Here is an 18,971-nt window from a genome sequence, read left to right as displayed (position 1 = left end):
TTTTATACACAATACTTTATAACTATATATATATATACACACACACACACACACTATGAAAAACAAATTGGTGGTTGGAAGAAATAAGATAAATATTTTTGTTTTGTAATCGTGGTTATCGATGCGATCTAAAAGATATGTTCTCTCTATCCTATGCCCTTATTCTTATACATATATATATAAATTGCTGTTGATATTTCCTCTCCCGAGCCTTACTCCCTGATAAGTATGCTACTCTTCTAGATTGATCATACAGTAAGCCTTCAAGTGTTCATCTTTTCATCTCCTTTCGAAATGTAAACTGTTATCGCAGATTTGTTTTCTCGATTTAAAAATAGATATAATTCTTTATAAAATTTTATATGTGTTATATTTTTTAGGAAGTGTGCAGATTCTATTCGGCTTCAATAATGTATATATCGTCACAGAGAACGGCTCAGACTCTCTTCTGATATCGTATATGTGTTATATTTCTGGAGTTTTATCCCATTGCTTGAAAATGGAAAATATTTATTCGCCGATTTATTTTAAAATATTATAACTTAAAAGATGTTTATATGAGTAAAAACACGTTGAAAAGCATCATCGCCGCGACTTATTTGCACCAATTTATATGCAAATCGAGAAGAAGAAGAAAGAAAAAAAAACTCTCCCGAAGATGAAGAAATTGAGACGTATATTTATAAATTTGAGACGATTTTAAGTAATCTTTGTAAATTTTAAAGAATATATTTTGCGTTTAATCCATAAATTGCCTCCTTAAATTTATTCATCTTCTTGATTCTTTCCATTATCCCGTTTAATCCACGTATTAAGATACATCACTAACTATATACGTGGATTAAGTAGAATAACGAGAAGAATTAAGTGGTAAAATATTCTTATATTCGTTTGAAATATCTTTATGACATTAAAAGTAAACAATAAGAATAATTTTCTTTAAATTAAATACGTTTAAAAAGAACGATTCGTTGGGCTGCATTGCAGAATTTTTCGCTCTAATGAACTTAGTGAAGTTTGTGTCTTTCACAAAGCTCTTAGTTTGTCACTATTTAAACTGATTTACAGAAGAACAAGTCTTTATAATTATCACAAGACTTCTTCTGTTACCGTCGACGGGAAGCATCCAGCCGGCAAGACTAAGTTTTATATTTAAGCGAAGGTTAAGTCATTTAACCTACATGCAGCCACTCGATCGATTATTTTCCAAGCATTTGGCCATCTCCACTTATGTCATTTTTCCCTAATCTCTGCTTCCAACGAAAATAATAATAATAATTATTATCATCATCGTACATCGAGGCATTGTTGATTTATCGTCTTTTATATATATATTGATTCTGGGGACTCGTAATTGATTTCTTTTGCAACTTTACAAATTAACCAGCCTACAGCTCTATCCATCGATATTTGGGATTTTAACTATTAATTTTCGCTGTTACATTAACATTTACTTCTTAGTTTCCAATTAACTGTTCACAAATTGAATCTCTTTCTGTAAATTTAATAGAAAGGCCTTCAGCAATTTACATTCTTTATTGAACTAAGATTTGTGGGTTTCGTTTCTTTTGACTCGAAACCATTTTGTTATCGATTTACTCGGTTTTCCTGTAACATTTTTACTAAATTGTATGTACGACAATCGGAAAACCTACGCTACCAATTTTCTAAGTTAAATCAATTTCTTCTTTTCTCACTTTTAAACTTGGAAATTGCACTTCGATAGCCACGAGTTTCTCATATTCGGATCTTCTACTCCTTATATTTGATTAGAACCCGAAGAATCTTTGAAACAACTCTCGCCTCGTAGAATAATCGATGTCAAGATAGAATTTGTCTCTTTCCTGTTTTCTTACCTTATAAAAATATCGACCTATTGGAAAATTTTAACCATAAATCTAGACGAGAAAAATTATATAAATTAGCCCGTCTTTATCGAATCCAATAGGAGATGTTAGCACAAAAACTACTAATTAATGTTGTCCTCCGCCATCATCAAAATCTATTATTAATGGCCGTCGATTTTTATTATAGATTAAGAAAAAGGAAAAAAAAAAAAACATTTTAACGTAATCGTTAAACTTTCCAATTGCTTCCTATACGAGAACCCATTCCTGATTAGATTATTTGATGGAAGATAATTTTGACAAGTTTGGTTTAAAACTTCTGATCTATAAATTTTATTAAATAAGTAGAAGCATTCGATCGAGATTGAAGACGTTCATAATCTTATTAAAATGCAAGCGGCGATGTTGGTACGATTCGATTTTCCTAGCAAATATAACGTTTTCCAGTCGGGATAGAAAATTTGATGCACGTATAGGAATAAGTCTGCACACATCAATGGCTCCTGCGAGCTTTAAAGCACGATCCCGGACCATAAATGTGATTTTAATACCGGATCGTAAAACATTATCCTTTCTTCGCGTATACGGCCCGCCGATTCTTTAATTTTTCAAGTATCGGCCAGATATTGCTAATGTCACGGATGAATTGCTTTCTTCTTACCATTAAACCCAATATGGAAGAAGATTAGAAAATAGAACATTGTTCGGCTTTCGAGAGAATAAAATTAAGTGATTATCTTGTTACAAGCTTTTTTTTTTGTATAGAACGAAGGAAGAAAAATTCGCATGAAGTAGCAGTCGAGTAGAATGTAGAACGATCGCTGCTTTTATCCACGCATTTACCTCTTAATGGAAATATATAGAAGTTAGTAACCCGAAACACTAATTGCCATCGCTTTGTGGTTGTTGAGGTTCAATAGAAGTTGTCATTCGATAAGCTATAGACCCATCAGAACATTTTCTACAACATTCCGGGAGTAAATGACACGATATAAAATTATCTCCGGTGTTAAATTTTAAATGCAGACAGGGTGAAAAATTTGAAGGTTGACACGATAATATTATTAAGCTTAATGGAAAAGATGTATGGAAACTCGCCAGCCATGAAATCCAAATTAATTTGTTAAAGAAAATCACTCCCTTGTTGACTCTTTTATAGCACGAAATGTAATAAACACATTGTTGAGACCGATTTTTTTGAAGTATGAAGATTCTTTATACTTTTCTTTACCTTGAATTTAGCTATACATAAATGTACATATTTACGTTATCAAGTAAGGAAAAAACAAATATAGTTTCATAATTATAAAGTATTTTCCTAATAAGAAAACGAATTAAACTGAGAAAGAATAGGATATACAACTAGTCTTATACGTTGTCCCTATTTTCGGATCAATTCTAAATGCAGCTTGCATCCCAAAAATTAATAAAATCACCAATAATTGGGCATTCGTCGAGGGACCGAATACAGATGAATTTGATTCGATCTTGCATTTTAACTCGTTAACTATATTAAGTAGAGTTTCCCGAGTTGAATAAGTTGCCAATTATTTACGAAAATTAACTACATTTCTCGATTCTTCTTTGAAATATACGGTAAAATATTGTTTATACTCACCCTTTTGTCTTCGATTCCGGTCAAATCGTGAAACTCCTCTCGAGTAATCATAAAGGCTGCCAGATTGGCAGTGTAGATGGCCAGGAAGACCACAGCAAACATGGCCCACACGATGGACATAAAACGGGCGGTGTATCCACGCGGGCAATCCACGTTGACGGAAGCTCCAAACAAGATGGCCCAAACTAGCCAGTAGGTGCGGAATAACGAGAATTTATGATCTGAAAACGTAATATTAATAACACCGATGATATCCTCCGGATAAAAAAAAAAGTATGCCATTAAATGTAGAAATTACTTACTTCTAGGAGGCATCATCTTCATTCCGTAGCCGAATGGGCTGATCCATTCGAACATGAAAATTGCCAAAGCTGCCACTTGGATAGACACCAGAAGTATCATTAACCAGGATACGGTGTCGAAGGGCTCTGAGAAATGGTAAACAGTATTCGGAAGGAAAATTATTTAAGTTAAGTATTAGGAGGAAGAAGAAGGGTCGTTATTGGCTTCCGGCGAATGAGGACAATGTATTGGTAAAGAGAAAGGTTTGTTCACGATCCAGATTGGGTTGTCACTTGTTGATTGGTGACAATTATTCTGCCGAAAGGACGACGTTAATTGTCCCGACTCTTGGCAGAGAAGAGTTTAATTACCCTTTTGTCGGTGGGAATGCGCTTAATTAACCTTCCCCTTTGGGTATCTCCTGGAAAGATACAGCGTCGGCTCCATTTGACAGAAATCCGAATCTACTAATAATGACGAAACACGATGTCTTCCTAAAGAGAACTTTATGTAATTCGAGCTCTTTTTTTTATTAGCTTTGAGACAAATCGACCCAATCTTGGATCTGGGTAATTGAAAAAGTCAACCACAAATAGCTAACGGGCTCTCATCGGGACTGCTGTAAGAGATGATTGGATTGGATTGATGGCATAAGGCAACGTAACACATGCCTCCCGGGAGGATTTTCTATGAAAACTGGTTCTGTTTAGATGTTTAGATGTTAGATACGCGAATAAAACCTGAAAAATCCACGCGGCCAGCCCGTTAAGAGGCGAGAACCTACGACCAATTACTACAGTTTAGTGGATTTATCTAGTCGGCCACCGATGGCCTCTCGATAGAAAATTGAATGAATACAGAATTACCTAGAAATGCTTTAGGCGAGATAATGCCCGTCCTCTTGGCTACGACGATGGCGATACCCGTTTCCATGAAGGGTACGGTGAAATCCACCGCCGTTTGCCTCTCCGAATTGGCTTTGAAAGAAGTAACCACCACATCGGCTTTGTTACTCAAAATTTCTCTAATTAGTCCGTTCCACGTATTGTTCTGCAGGAAAAAATTCTGATTACGAAATATTAAGATCCATTACGATTGGGATAAAGCGTCACTCGCCTTAAGAATGCCCCAAACGCCATCTTCTACTCTATATAGTTCATAGGTGAATTTCAGATCCGTGGCAAATTTCTGCAGCAAGTCGATGCAAAAACCGGAGCAGCACATGAAATATTTCGAATTTCGAATAGCCAAAGATTTGTTGACGCTGAGGAAGACAAAGAATCTCAGTCAATAGATTTGAGAAAACATTTAAAAAGTAAAAAAAGATCTAGAACTAGCCTCTACCCGAGCATCTCCGATTCCTTAGCTACTTGACACCGAACTGCTCTACTACTTTTGCACTCTCCGGTCTCGTTATCGGGAGGAACCATATTGACATACGGTGGCTCTTCCATAAAGGTGATTCTCAGATTAAATTTCTCCGGAACTCCTGGTGGAGGTGCGGGTGAATTTCCGGGCCATACAATATCCTTAATAACCAGGTTGTCTCTATTCCAAGTTCCTATCTAAAAGTTTCATAAATGAAAGGAACGAAGCGCTAATATCCGATAATAAAAAGATATTTATAGTACCTTATGCCAAAAACCATCCGTGCCCAGATTCATTACTTCCAACTCTACGTATTTAAGAGTGCCATCTGCATTAAACTCTATGGGTGGACGTCCGTATTTGCTAATACTGACATTCTTTAAATATCTGGAAAATTCCAATAATAAAAATACATTTAGTCAATTAAATTACTTGTTTACCATCTTCAAAACTTCTTTTATGCAATACTGTTAATTAGCGAAGTAATTACGAGTTTTCTGACAAATGACGGTCCTTAGCAATCAATAGACATCGTTAAGTATATAATTATAAACAACGGCGTTAATATAAAAGTTATAATAAAAATTTGGTTTATTTTTTCTAAAATAACTTGAAAAATATCTGAATAAAACCGTAGAAATAGAGGAGGATAAATACCTCCATTCTAATATCAGCTGTTGCTAATACTAGAGTTGGATCCAATCCAAGCCTTGTTGATTCGACATTATTTATCTCGTTTTCTCTCTTTCTTTTATTATTTTTTTGAGAAAGCCAGAAACAAATATACTTTGTGGCTTTGTACGAGAAGTCGTTTTGTATCGCTTAACCCGATTTAACCCAAAGAAAAAAGGAAAATGGTGGTGGTGGTGGTATATTTATGAGAGACAAGCCACAGAAAAAAAGATGGAGGCGAAAGAATATCGTTTAACTCCAAGAAAAAGCATTCGGGAATAAAATATAAATCAGATAAGTTTGTCAACCATCCATCTGGAGTTCATCTGTCATCCATTCCCTCCAGATTGATGTAGTATTACACGCATCATGCCTTGATGCGTTTGTCTCTCGCCTTTCGCCACGTCGATAGCAGTTAAATACAGCATGTACTCCAGCTAACTCTTATCTTTACTTATAACCGTGTGGCATTGTCTTCGGCTCACCCCTTAAAATGATCGATTTTCAATAGGAGTTATTCGAGTTTCTTTTCGCGTATTGATCAACACTCTTTCGATCTTCGATACGGAAATATAATAGAATATAATTTCTTCTCGACAATTACAAATATTGATAAATACTTACTTGAAAAAGTGATCACCCTGAGTCCATCGAAAGTCGGATCCGTTACAGTCCAAATTAAGATTTAAAAAGTAATTGAGGTTGCGAGGATCGTTGACAAATAATTCTAATCCGTAAGCAAAAACGGTTATTGCATTTTCTATTTCTTCGAAGAGGCGATCTTTAGTGCTGTTAAAGTGGATTCCTGCAACGATCCAAAATTGATAGTGGTAAAACGCGTGTGGTTCTAATTCCCAGACCAGGCGGTGGCATTCAACCAAAGAGAAACGAAGAGCATCGAGAGTCTCACCCGCTCCAGACTATTAATCAACTAAATTACAAGATGAATTTTACGCTTATCAACAGGTGTTCTTTAGAAATTTCTCCTAAATTAAACTAAGAATAATAGAAACATTGTATTCTTTAGAGTAAACAACGAATTACATGTTACTAACTAGCAAAAAGGCTGTATACAGTAATAGGCCTGTCGGAGGCATTGGAGACGAAGTGAGTGAGCAGTGGTTGGATGGCAAGAGAAAAATACGCTGTTAGAAGGGAATCGATTCTCGCTTTCTTTCATTTCTAGTCTGCGCTATATCAACTCTATTACGGTTCAACTATAATCTATAGGTTAGCGAGATCGGCTCTACTCCAACATCACGTTTGCTGAATGTTTCAAAGAGAATTCGTTTCTCAAAAGAAACAAAGGGGAAAAAATAATGCCCAGCGTATAATAACAACATTAAAGTAACAATAACAATTCATATTGTAAGACATTGTTTATGTTGATCCATACTTTTATGTATTCTTCAACGAAACATTTTTTAATACAGGATCCAAATTTCCCAAGTTTTAGATGATTGAAAAATGTCTCTTTATTTTTATTATTATGAATTATAAGAACTACAATAATCGTGAAGGTAATACTAAAACATAATATTTTCATATTCGTATATGGAAATACATTAGTTTGATGGAAGATTTTTGTAATATCTTTTGAAAAGAATCATTCTAAGATTCTATTTCTTTTTATTAGTCGAAGATAATTAATTTCGAGTGGATTATTTACTAAGAAAAATCTCGATATAATTGCGTAGGGAGAAGAAAAATCTTCCTCATCCTTAACGACATTCGCATTTCCTACTGCATTCTCCACAACCATAAATCAAATATTAACTACACTATTAATCGTATTGTTATTATCATGTTAGTTAATTATATAGTTTATAGATTTATTTACCGTAATAAATTATTGTTAACAATAAACTAAGCTAACAAATTCATATATTTTATTGGAAAATTAATAATATAAAAACAATCTTATTATTATTATTAATCATCCAATATAATAAATAATGAAATAAAGCTTTTTAACAAATATACTAATTAATTCAGAAGAAATTTAAATTAAATGTGATAAATTAATCAATAAAAATGACATTAACTAATTAAAAATTACTGTAATTAAATAAAAAAAACATACACGCGATGATATAATTAATATAAGACGGAAGAGAAAAAAAATAACGCAATTATAAAATTGATAAAATAAATGTATATTTAATCAAAATACATAATTTTATTATTTATAATAAGTAGTTTACTGGAAACCTCTTCAAACAATAATTTGTTTAAATGGTTTAAAATGTATGCATTGCGAAATTGTCTATTTTGTCGAGTGGCTCATTAAACTTTATGACGTGAAATTTATACCTTTAGGATATTTAGCCTAATATAAATCTGAAACTTAATCATTAAAGTTAAAAGAAGAAGTAAAGAAATGTGATTTCACTCCGGTACGATGTTTCTTACAAAAACCTTCTATTAAATTTGACAAATTGGCAAGGAAAATCTTATGGATTATATAGGATAAAGATACGGATCCGGATGAGATCTCACAATGCCACTTCCCTTCCCCACAAAGCATTTACCCAGCATTCCTGCGGGAAAAGAGTCGGGGGCCTTGCCTCCGTATCCGATGACGGACTGGGTGACGATCCAGATGTAATTTTTACCCGTCATTTCCAAGTGATTAGCTGCAGACATGATTCGTTCGGCCTCTTCCTTGGTGCAGTATAAGAGAAATACCCTGGCTTCGCTATCCGCTAACACCTTCATCTCGGCTTTCAATCCCTCCTGACTCATATTTTTCAAGACGAAAAAGTTAAATATGTTAAATCTGTAAAAAAAAAACGAGGCGGTGTAAGCTCTGTTTAGTTAGAATGGAACCAATCGAAGACACTTACATAGAATCCCTGAAAGTGTCCTTGGCCTGGTCTCTGATAGAACGGATGAAATCGTCGTGACCTCCCAATTGAGTGGTAACGATGGAGAACTGGTTCCAGGTGTAACGCTGCAACAGGCTCAACATGGCAGCCGACTGATATTCCACCGAAGGGGCCAGCTGCAACACTTTAGACTCGGTCAATCGCTGTATTCAAACAGTGGGATTAACATCCGACCATTCACTTCCCCTTAAAATGTACCTGAACAACAAGATACCCGGGCCCTACTCTAAACACCAATGCCGACCTGCTGTCTCTCTCTCTCTCTCTTTCATTCTCCCTACTCTCTATAATGTATCAATCAAGGATACTCCACTTCTCCGAGGTGGAAACTACAACGCGAAATTCTTCTTTTCCTTTCGACTCAACGACTCGACAGTTACATTTTTTATTTTGTATTGAATTTAATAAATATTAAATGAAAAACCGATTTTTAAAAACATTCATCAATATTTATACTACTCTTTTATTAATATTAAACACATTGATTTATTTAGAAAAGGGGGATGGAATACGGCGGAAATATCGAGATAAATAATTGAAAAATAAGTCATTTAAGAACTAGACAAAAACATGCAGATTTAAAGAAAACGCACAAGCAATCCTCTTTCCATAATTGAGAATATAACTGATGTAATTTAATTTTATCTAATTTAATTATCTAACTTTATTTAATATCCGTTAAATAACATCATTAGGTAAATCGTGCACCGATTTTAACTCCCTTTTTTCCGATGAGATAAAGAGCGACCATATTTATTTAGTGATTTTTAACGCTGATTAAGCGGAGCGATCTGTTTCCCTTTTCAATCTATACCCTTTGAGACAGAAGGAGGAAAGTAGATGGAACAGATCGGCTAGAATAATATATAAAAAAACACCCCTCGGAAATTTAAAGAAATAGAAAAACTTAGCTTACCTGATTCTACATCGAGCAGCCAAAGGAAAAAAAATGTAAAACATCAACTATCTTTCGACTTTATTTATCCCTCGAGACGAATATTGTTACAATGTAAGTTAGTCTATTATTAATAGAAGTCTGTGCCCAATTTATTGCCAATACAGATCTCCTCTTTCTCTCTCTCTCTCTCTTCTAAGATTTTCTTATTTTTTCTATCGGAATATCCTATATAAAAGCTTTTCAATTCATTTGAATAAGGAATTGACGTTTATATAAGGAAAATTCAGAAAAGGATTACTGATTTTTAATCAAATAAGTCCTCCTTTCTTTCTGTTCCTCCATAATAGAATAGTCTAGTGAATGGGACTTTTCTGTTATTTTTAATTTTTAAAATTTGCAATGTTTACAGCCGGGTTGAATTTAGACTGGTTATAACATGTTAGAACTAGACAATTATTCCTTATTCCAATTAGCCCTTATTCTTTAGTAAATTATTTTTAAAAAAAAAACTTAAAGACTGAGGCCCTAAGCTCCGTAAAATATCCATAATGGAAATTCCACTAAGGGCGTATCTCTTGTATTAATAGAAAAACAAAGCTAGGCACCGTTGTTATACATTTGTTTTTATTAAAATGATAATAAAAATAGTAATAATAAAAAAAGCCATTTACTAAAATTCATACTTTTAATAACCCGATTTAAATGCTTTTTCGTTTTCTTCTAAGAACCAAAGTCCGGCTGATCGATTCATTAAATTGTAAATAACATCTGGTAGAATTGAATTCCTTTAGACGGAAAAGTTAAATATAAAACTACGCTTTTACTAAAAGTGTGTTTTTTCCCCCTTTTAACAGGATTAAATTTTCGCCCCAATAGTTTTTACACACATTTCCAAAATGGCAGAGGGAAAAAATACTTAAAAAATATAAAAATTCGGGAATTTTTTTGGCTGATGCATAAATGGAAGTGGTCAGATTGACTGGCAAACTCGCCCGAACCGAATACTGATAGGATGTTTCTAAATTAATTAATATTTATTTGTCGGCGAGCGAAATGATTAAAATGAAAAATGATAATTTCGCCAGATTAAGAGGAGAAATAAGCAATTTCGATACGAGAATAATTAATAAACTCCATTTTCTCGATACGATGTTAAATCCTTGGTCAGAAATGAAGCAAAATGAATGAAGTCAAGTTCGCTATGGAACTGCAAAACATAGTATAAAAGATGAATGTCGATAGGATCTTAAGGAGAGAGTTAATACGATTCGTGATTATTTATTTATTTATTATTATTTATCTTATTGGCAATGTCGAGCACAGACAGACAAACACATTGACAATCCTACCTGTTCCAGTCCGATGTTGTCGGCATTCCAAGCGATGACCGGAATGCCCAAGTAGGCGGTCAATTGCAGAATATACTGCACCACGGCCGCGTTGCTTCCGTACACGTCGGAATTGGTGAAGTACAAAATGCTGACCACACCTTTGGACAGTAGATGATCGCAAAAGGTCATCAGAATCTCTTTGGTGGTGGGCCGTATGGATATCGACAACTTGGGTTCTGCCGTAATCTCATAAAAGTTCGTGAAATTGAGAGAGGAGTACTTGCCCTTCATTAGGTTATCCACCGTTTCGGTGATCTTCTTATAATAGGCACGTCTTAATGTTATGAGCAAGGTCTCGGGCAGGATGACACCGAAACGGATCTTCTGCAATCTAGAATTAGCCGAATCGGTAGCCAAACTCAGCATCAACAGAGGCAAAACGAGTGAGAGTGTCGGCAGCTTCATGCCTGCCCTTTCGTGACGGTCCTGCAAAGACACATATAGTCATGCGTGACTGTACTACCAGGCCATCGTTCGCATCGTTAACGAGTGCTCGACACACCATCGCGACAAGAATAGGCCAACGACGCGTTTTACGCTAGAAAGCACAGATGTAGAGACACATCCTTTCGCTTACATCATCATTACGGCAACTCGTTTGTCTGTATTCCACATCACCATCATCGAAAGAGCACTCCAAGAACAAATGGCCTTTTATACGGGAGCCAAAAAGTCGTCCTCCGGATTTCTAATAAAACAAACTCGATTCGTGGCGAATATCCATTTTCAGGTTTATATCCCAGCCAACGACGGCCATTAAAGTAGAAAGGACCTGGATTTCCACTGCTCGAATCATCTCGAACAGACAGCTTCGTCCAATCAATTCGGAACCAATTTTCAGACAGAAAAGACATCTACACGAGAAAATGTATCAAAAAGATCTGTTCGGCTTTCTCCAATGAAAAAAAAGAAGAATTTAAATAGCAAAAGGGTCATCCAATTTATCTTAAATTCCAAGGAAATGGTTCCCCGGTTCGAATGATAAAATGGTTAAAGGAATACGAGCAGTGAAAGGCAAATAGTGTCTCGGGAGTCCATATGATAGACAACAAGAAAAATATTTGTCGTCGAATTAGAGGAGACGAAGACTCTTCTCCCGATATTTACCTAGTGTGAAAAGTGGAAAATCGATCCTCTTTTCCAGTCCACATAAAATGTAAATAAAGACATCGGGTGGCAACCTGGACTCGAAAAAACACCATACCTCCCCCCTTCGTTCTCTTTCGTCGTATGTCGGAATTCTTCTGTCGCTCCTAAGCATCCTCGTCACCAAGTTGCCACCTCGAAACAAGGAATATCATCATTCTTTCCACCAAAACCACAGGCTATTTCAATGCGGTTGACCCTCCACCGGAAACGGGACATCTTCTTGTAATCGAACCGATTTATCATACTCGTCTCTCCAAAAGATAAACTCTTTTGACGGGAGAAAAATGAAAGAAAACTTTGTCGAAAGGGAAATATATATATATACAAGTTTAGGAAGATGATTATTTTATAAATATTTACATTCAGATATTTCAAATTTCGGGTTAAACTTTAAATGTTTTCAAATAAATTACCATAGAATAACCGCGTTTAAGTAGCGTAGAAGTGTCTACGCTTACAATTAGTGTAAAATAGTTACTGTTAATTGCAGGAAACGAAAGAATTTTCGGCAATAAACAGTAACCGATATTCGTAGGATGCGCGATTTTTATAGTCGGGCGAGAAATTCCTTCCGACACTTTCGCGTTGGAATAGAATTGTCTATTTACAAGTAACGACACGCGTGATAATTTACAGAAGCGAGGGTGCGACCGAACTCGCTACTCGCATCGATCGCACTTTTCAGGCTTCGACCTTGTCAAGGTTATACTTTCCTGTAAAAAAGTATTCGATATGTTAAAGGTGACGCGAAAATTAATTGTCTATTCATCCTTCGATTCCTTAATGGCGAAGATTTCTTGGTTTTTCGACATTCCCCGGAGCGCGATTACGCTTCGTTAGCAAAGAAACGAACGTTTTGACTCGCTTCTTCCGTGCGGTCGATAAGAGAAAAGACTGTATCGGCCTCTCATCCGGCTGCATTACCTAACAAACAATCGAATAAACCGACCCTTCCGGTTAATTATGACCGGTTGTTATCCTTTCCGCATCCGGTTTTGTTTTTATTTTTCTCTCTCTCTCTCGTTCCGTTCGCTGACGTTACGCGAATATCGTCGCGATTCTCGTCAGCGTAGCAACCGCACGAAGATGCCAAGTCGCGAGCGAGAAGGGATGAGGAAGAGAAGGAGCATTTGGTTCAATTCATTAGACGGATATAAAGGTTTTCTGGTGTTAATAAGGGAGGGAAAGGAAGCGGAGGGAGAAAAAACAAGAACTATTAAGAGTACAGAGATGGGCCATAATGATATTTGTTGTTACAAGGCGGGGAGGAAGCGGTGAATTATTTATCAATTGCTAGAGAAGGCCGGCGACGCAGCTTCTCCACTTCTCCGTCGAGCTGTCAGCTCTCATCAGCGACTCTCGTCTATACGGATAACCTAATTCTCCCCGATGTCGCGCCGTTTGCGCCTCGCTACTTCATCATTACCCTTTCTCTCTCTCTCCTCGTAGAAACTCTCTCTTTTCCCTTCGGACCACCCCATCCGGTTCCGGTTTTTCCTCTTCTGCGCGCACCGCACTCGCTTCCTGTCTGGCCGATATATATATATGTTCTTTTGAAAATTTCCCAACTTCTCCAACAGGTAGCCCCGGCGCTTCCTCTGTCGTCACAGAAGGGGAGCGAGGTGAAAGAGGATGTGCTTCCGTGTGGGTATTCCGAGGTGTAACTCGTAACTGAGCGGAAATGCGTTTCTGCTCTTCGTCGTCGCTTTTAATTGCAGTGAACTCTTGGATGAGAATAATCTACCATCGAAAGATAATTGTCGGTGGAAAAAGGAAACGGTAAATGGGATTTTCCACTTTGGTTGTCTGATCTCGTTACCTGGGACGGAAAAAAGCCCGTAATCAAATACTTCGACGGTAAAACGGAAAGTGACGTTTAACATTTTTCACCTTTTTTTTCTTCTTTCTATCCAACTATAAATGCTTTTAAGTTTCCTTCTCTCAGATATTTTTCTAAATGCTTCGAATCTCTATTCATGCCTGGGGCATATCTTACACGAGGATTCCATTCCGTAACTCTGTCTCTTCCAAACACTGATCGTCCTTCCTCTACCCACTCGAAACTACTTTAGATCGTTCTGTTTCTTCCATCCTCGCACTTCGTTATATTAAGAAATCTAAGCCGGAGGCAAATATATATATATATATATATATATATATATATATATTTTATTATTTTTTGTTGAGACTATAAATAACAGATCGACCTTCTTTCCCAAAAAGTATCGATTTTCTCCATCGATACCTGCGCGCCCGTACCGTAAACGGTCCAAATATATGTTGATTGGTGACCCTGGCCGAATTTCCATCACCGTAGAGGATCCGATGAATCTCTATAACTTCTTAAATTTCAAAAATCTACCGAAGAGAAAATCGTTAAATAAACTTTTAAGCCGTGAAAAGTATTCTCCCCATTTCTTTCTTTTGCTTCGATGAAAAATTTTTCCGATCAAATTTGAATAGAAAAATTTATAACGTTTCTTCGGGGCACGTCAGCAATTCTATCCTTATTCCGGCAAATTTTGCACGAAAAAAAAAAGAAAAAACCGTTCAAATTTCATTCTAGAATATTAATTCTAACTACTTTCGAGATAGGATCTTAATTTTATAACTCTCGAATTATTATTAAAGAGTTATAAATTAAATGGAACGTATTATCGGAAAAATCGGTAATGGCTGCGGGTTATACAATGACGAACGACATCAGCTAGTAACACTTCTCTACGTAAAGGCATTTGACATAAAGTAAGGATGGAGAACATACGGAACTTCAAAACTCTAGTATTTTATCACACTTAATGATCTTCATTAATTACTGCTATTAATTAGACTGTTGCCTGGTGCCATAAAAAAGAAACAAACAATAAACTCTAGCTACTGTCGCCATTCTGATCATTTGAATAATCGCCGAAGTCCGTATTTCGGAGAAGAGCAACGAGTTCGTCAACGCGTGTCTGGACATTGCAAAAATCATTTATTCGGACTTAAAACACGAGAAAAATCGCTCTCGAACATTGTTTAATCATTCGGTCACGTGTACAGAAATGCCAACACGTTCCGAAACCGAAACGTTGTAGACGGTGTGCCTACGGGTAATTTTATTTATTTATTTATCCCACCGGAACGAAGGAAATCCCAAATGGAAAACATGTTATAGTCGATGGAAAATTTTAAACGAGAATACAAACTCTTGTAATGGGTGGTGTTTTCGTATTTCCGAGGGAGGGAAAAAAATCGGGTTTAAGATAACATTAAAGCGGCTGGTGGTCCAATTATCGGGATTAATGATAATTAAAAGACAATTAAAATATTTAGAATGACTGGAATCTATGGCTTCCGCAGCAAAAAAGACAAGTTGCGCTGCACCGGTTGCCATGACGATGCCATTTCTGCCGCTTGTTTGTAATCTTTAGGCTAAGTGCAGCAACTCCCATCACCGCACCCGTAAATCTCTTCCCCGTACCTCCCCCGGACAATTTCCAATCTCTGCTCCGGCAATGCATTCTGGGATTTTTGAACAAGCCGTCCGTCGTTTCCCCTTGTTTTTTTCTACGCCAAGAGACCGAGAAGTTAGCTCGCGACTATAATTCGAACCCCTGTAATTTTGGCTCTCCGCGGGATGTGGGGAAACTTTCGAGGTGTGCCACTCGGCCGTTCGTTACTATTAATTGTTTTTTTTTTTTTTCCTTAAGAATCGATCCCTCTAAAGAGCGCGGACGGGTCGCGTTACGGGACCTTAGAAAATAAAGGTGAGAAGCACTTACTGCTCAAAGATAGAAATCCGGATCCGCATCTTCTGGTTTCTGCAGGACGTGTGGAGGATCGGCTTCTCGTTCCAGACTCCAAGGACGGCTGGACCGCGCGCATGCGTTAAGGATGGGAATGCACGGAGCGGATTCGCAGTGCAGTCGGCCGAATCCCGAAACCAGAGCAGGGACGAACGGAGGGATTCTTTCCCCGGGGTCTCACAGAGAATGACAACTGCCTTCGACATTGGCCAGAAGGACGTCGAGGGAATGACGGCCAAATCGATATCCTAAAGATCCAAAAGTGACACGTGACAAGCCACCTCATCCCCAAACCCAGCACAAAACGCTCCCGTAAGTTATCCGAATGAGCTCACGCTGTTATAGTTGATAAATGAGTACCAGTAGGAAAGATACAGAGACCTCTCCCGCCTCGTCCATACAATACACGTAACTTTCCCTCATAAAAAGTCTGTACGGTATGTAAGAAAATTTGTTAGCACTCAACTCGGGAAATTTACGACGAAGAGAGAGAGAGAGAGAGAGCAACATACACACTTCTATAGAAGCAGGTGCCGTTGTTGTGTAGATAAATATTTGTTTCTACTAGAAAAACACCTTCGCCATCAAACACTAGAAGTAAAATCTGTCTGTGGCGGGGCGTTGTTCCCTCTCCGGTACAATTCTAACAACAAGAAAGTTTTCTCCTGTCCTCAGACACGATGTATCTATAATATAATATTCTCCGTAGTATACGGGCCTATATCTTAGGTCATAAACCGATCATTGGCTTCTCTTCACTCGCGTGGCAAACTTATCATTTTAAAGTATTTGCCAGAAATTAGTTACGGCGAGAAATTTGTCAAAAAAATGTAACTCGACTGTTGACGCGTTCCGTCGACTGGAAGAAGAATACAAAGAAGTGCTTGTCATCCGGCAGCTCTCCTTTATCGGAATGCATTTAACTTCAAAATCTAATTATCCGCTGGTGGAATTTCCATCGTCTAATCACCTCTTCTAATCATAAAATTATTTTTAAACGCGAAAGGATGAACCTTTTAATCATTTTCGACGTTGAAGTCTGTCGACGGAAACCTCTAACGTTTCCAATCCAACAATCAGATTTATCTATTGTTAAATTTCCGACATCGGTTTCCATCTAAACTATCTCCATTCACTCTATTTTTATCCTTATTTTGTCAAACCAACGAAGTAAAAGTACTTTTCTAAGGACTTTTAACAAGCAGTTAGATCGTGCCTTTAAAAAAAATGCGGTCGGAGGCACCATCTGTTTGTTTAAGCGATTTATAGTCAGACGGGAAAAAAAACAATACTTTTCCCTTCGATAATAAAGTAAACCAGCAATCGTTTCTTATGTGAAAACTGGAAAAATTGAGACCAGAATAACAATTATATCCAAATGTAACTGCAAAGTAAAGAGCAAACTTTGTTTCTGGCGTTCTAGAAAGAAAGGACATTTGCCAGTGCTTCAGGCTATTAATTAACGTCTTGTGGATCCTCCAGAGCTTTTATCATCCGTAAAAGAAGCTAAGCACAGTTGGAGTGAATAGTAATTTAGACGATGATTGAAAATAATAAAGGAAAATACTCGAAAAGATTAACTTGGATAGGAGAAAAGCATTCGATTGATTTTCGACAGCCAAAATAAAAAGGATCATACGAACCGAACGTAATCATCTACAGTTCTATTAAGAAGTCTTCTCGAACTTCTTCCGATGGATACTGGAATTAACTTGATCAAACCATCGACGTGATAAAGATTCTAACGTCAATATATTAATAAAAATAACGAAATTTACTTGTTTACTAACTTCAGCATTCTATAATATATTAACTGTAGGAAATAAAACTAGTTGCAATTTATATTTTGTACTGGCGGAGTAAATGGAAAAGCAAAGACGGGAGCTTTGTTAATTTACAAAGTAGTTGAGCGGTAGAAGGTCTTCGATTTAATTTTACCGGGGTTAAACGATTAGAGAGGGTTTAAGAGATTGTTTTGCGACAACAGAGGCGGTAGCGAAGAGGACAGCCATCTCATGGTGGGTAGGAGTTAAGTAGCGCGATCGGATCCGCTTTAATCCCGGGATAATTCAATTTGGAAGAGAAAGGAGGGAGGAAGCAATTACGACGTTTCGACGGAAAAGTCTGTCTTTCCTTTTGCTGGAAAGTAGTCGTCGGATAGACTAGATCGTCCCCGTACCAGTCGACGCCACTCGTTTCCATTTTCGCAAATGTCAACGTTCCTCTTGGGAGTCCGGGATCGAATCTCGTATCGTCCGATTGGTTAAACGGTCGAATAAATTCTATTGGTCAGTTACAATACGATTCGTTTTAAAAGCTTGATAAAGTCGAAGGCGCCATTACATTCGATTCGATATTGTCGGTGTCGGAGAGGGAAAGAGATGAGACGAGTGGCAACGGCGATGAATGGACGGAGACACGGCTCTTTTGGTAAAAACCCAGAGGAAATTGTCGAAAGAGATTAGAGAGAAAGATTTTAAGTGATGTAGACGACAGGTTGGTCGGGCGCCCGTAAACCGGGCGAGAGAATGGCGGACGATTCTCGAGCTTTATCTACAGATACGAACTATAGCCGTTACACAACGCGAAAACAAACGCCTTCGCTTTCTTATTTTCCTCCGTCAAATTTATAACCAATCGGTTTGACCGTTATTATACATTATAAAGGAGCATTCGGCTCTGTTATTTCTCTTCTAGACTCGCTCGGATTACGGAGGAGAAAACAAGACTTCCGTCGTCGTTTGAATGCGAATTTATTAAATTCTCGACTGTCGTCTCCAGTCACCCCCCTTCTCCGGTAGGAAATGTTTTCCTTTAATTAGTCACGGCACTGGGTGGGCAACCGACTCGCGGGAAAGACGCCTTCTTTAATGAAGATGCCACCGACTGAATTGGTAAAGGAATCGTTTTAGAATTACTCGGGTTTGCCTAAATCCAACAAGCTGCTTTTAATTAAAAAACTCCGCAAACACCTCACGTAGAAAATGCAATAGAGATTTTCACCTATCCGCAAATGCTTTTTCTTCCCGATACAATTTAAAAAAAAAAATGCAATTTTAAAGTGGAAATT

General features: G+C 37.1%; 1 protein-coding gene across 1 annotated transcript in view; it reads right to left on the bottom strand.

The window, feature by feature from the left end:
- The window catches only part of LOC136977880 (glutamate receptor ionotropic, NMDA 2B-like), a 28,196-nt gene extending 12,239 nt beyond the window's left edge, over positions 1–15,957 (bottom strand). The window contains exons 1-11 of the mRNA XM_067273471.1: positions 15,878–15,957; positions 10,923–11,390; positions 8,634–8,818; positions 8,319–8,566; positions 6,412–6,592; positions 5,379–5,502; positions 5,092–5,312; positions 4,864–5,011; positions 4,614–4,797; positions 3,768–3,893; positions 3,466–3,686 (exon numbers count right to left, since the gene is read on the bottom strand). Of these exons, the coding sequence (XP_067129572.1) occupies positions 3,466–3,686; positions 3,768–3,893; positions 4,614–4,797; positions 4,864–5,011; positions 5,092–5,312; positions 5,379–5,502; positions 6,412–6,592; positions 8,319–8,566; positions 8,634–8,818; positions 10,923–11,369 (2,085 nt within the window). The 5' untranslated portion in view covers positions 11,370–11,390; positions 15,878–15,957. The remainder of the gene's footprint in view (positions 1–3,465; positions 3,687–3,767; positions 3,894–4,613; positions 4,798–4,863; positions 5,012–5,091; positions 5,313–5,378; positions 5,503–6,411; positions 6,593–8,318; positions 8,567–8,633; positions 8,819–10,922; positions 11,391–15,877) is intronic.
- Positions 15,958–18,971: the final 3,014 nt, after the last annotated feature.

The sequence above is a fragment of the Centruroides vittatus genome, unplaced genomic scaffold, assembly GCF_030686945.1.
Source record: "Centruroides vittatus isolate TY-2023 unplaced genomic scaffold, ASM3068694v2 contig_481, whole genome shotgun sequence".
In the NCBI taxonomy this organism is placed as follows: domain Eukaryota; kingdom Metazoa; phylum Arthropoda; class Arachnida; order Scorpiones; family Buthidae; genus Centruroides; species Centruroides vittatus.
This window is presented reverse-complemented; position numbering and strand designations above follow the sequence as displayed.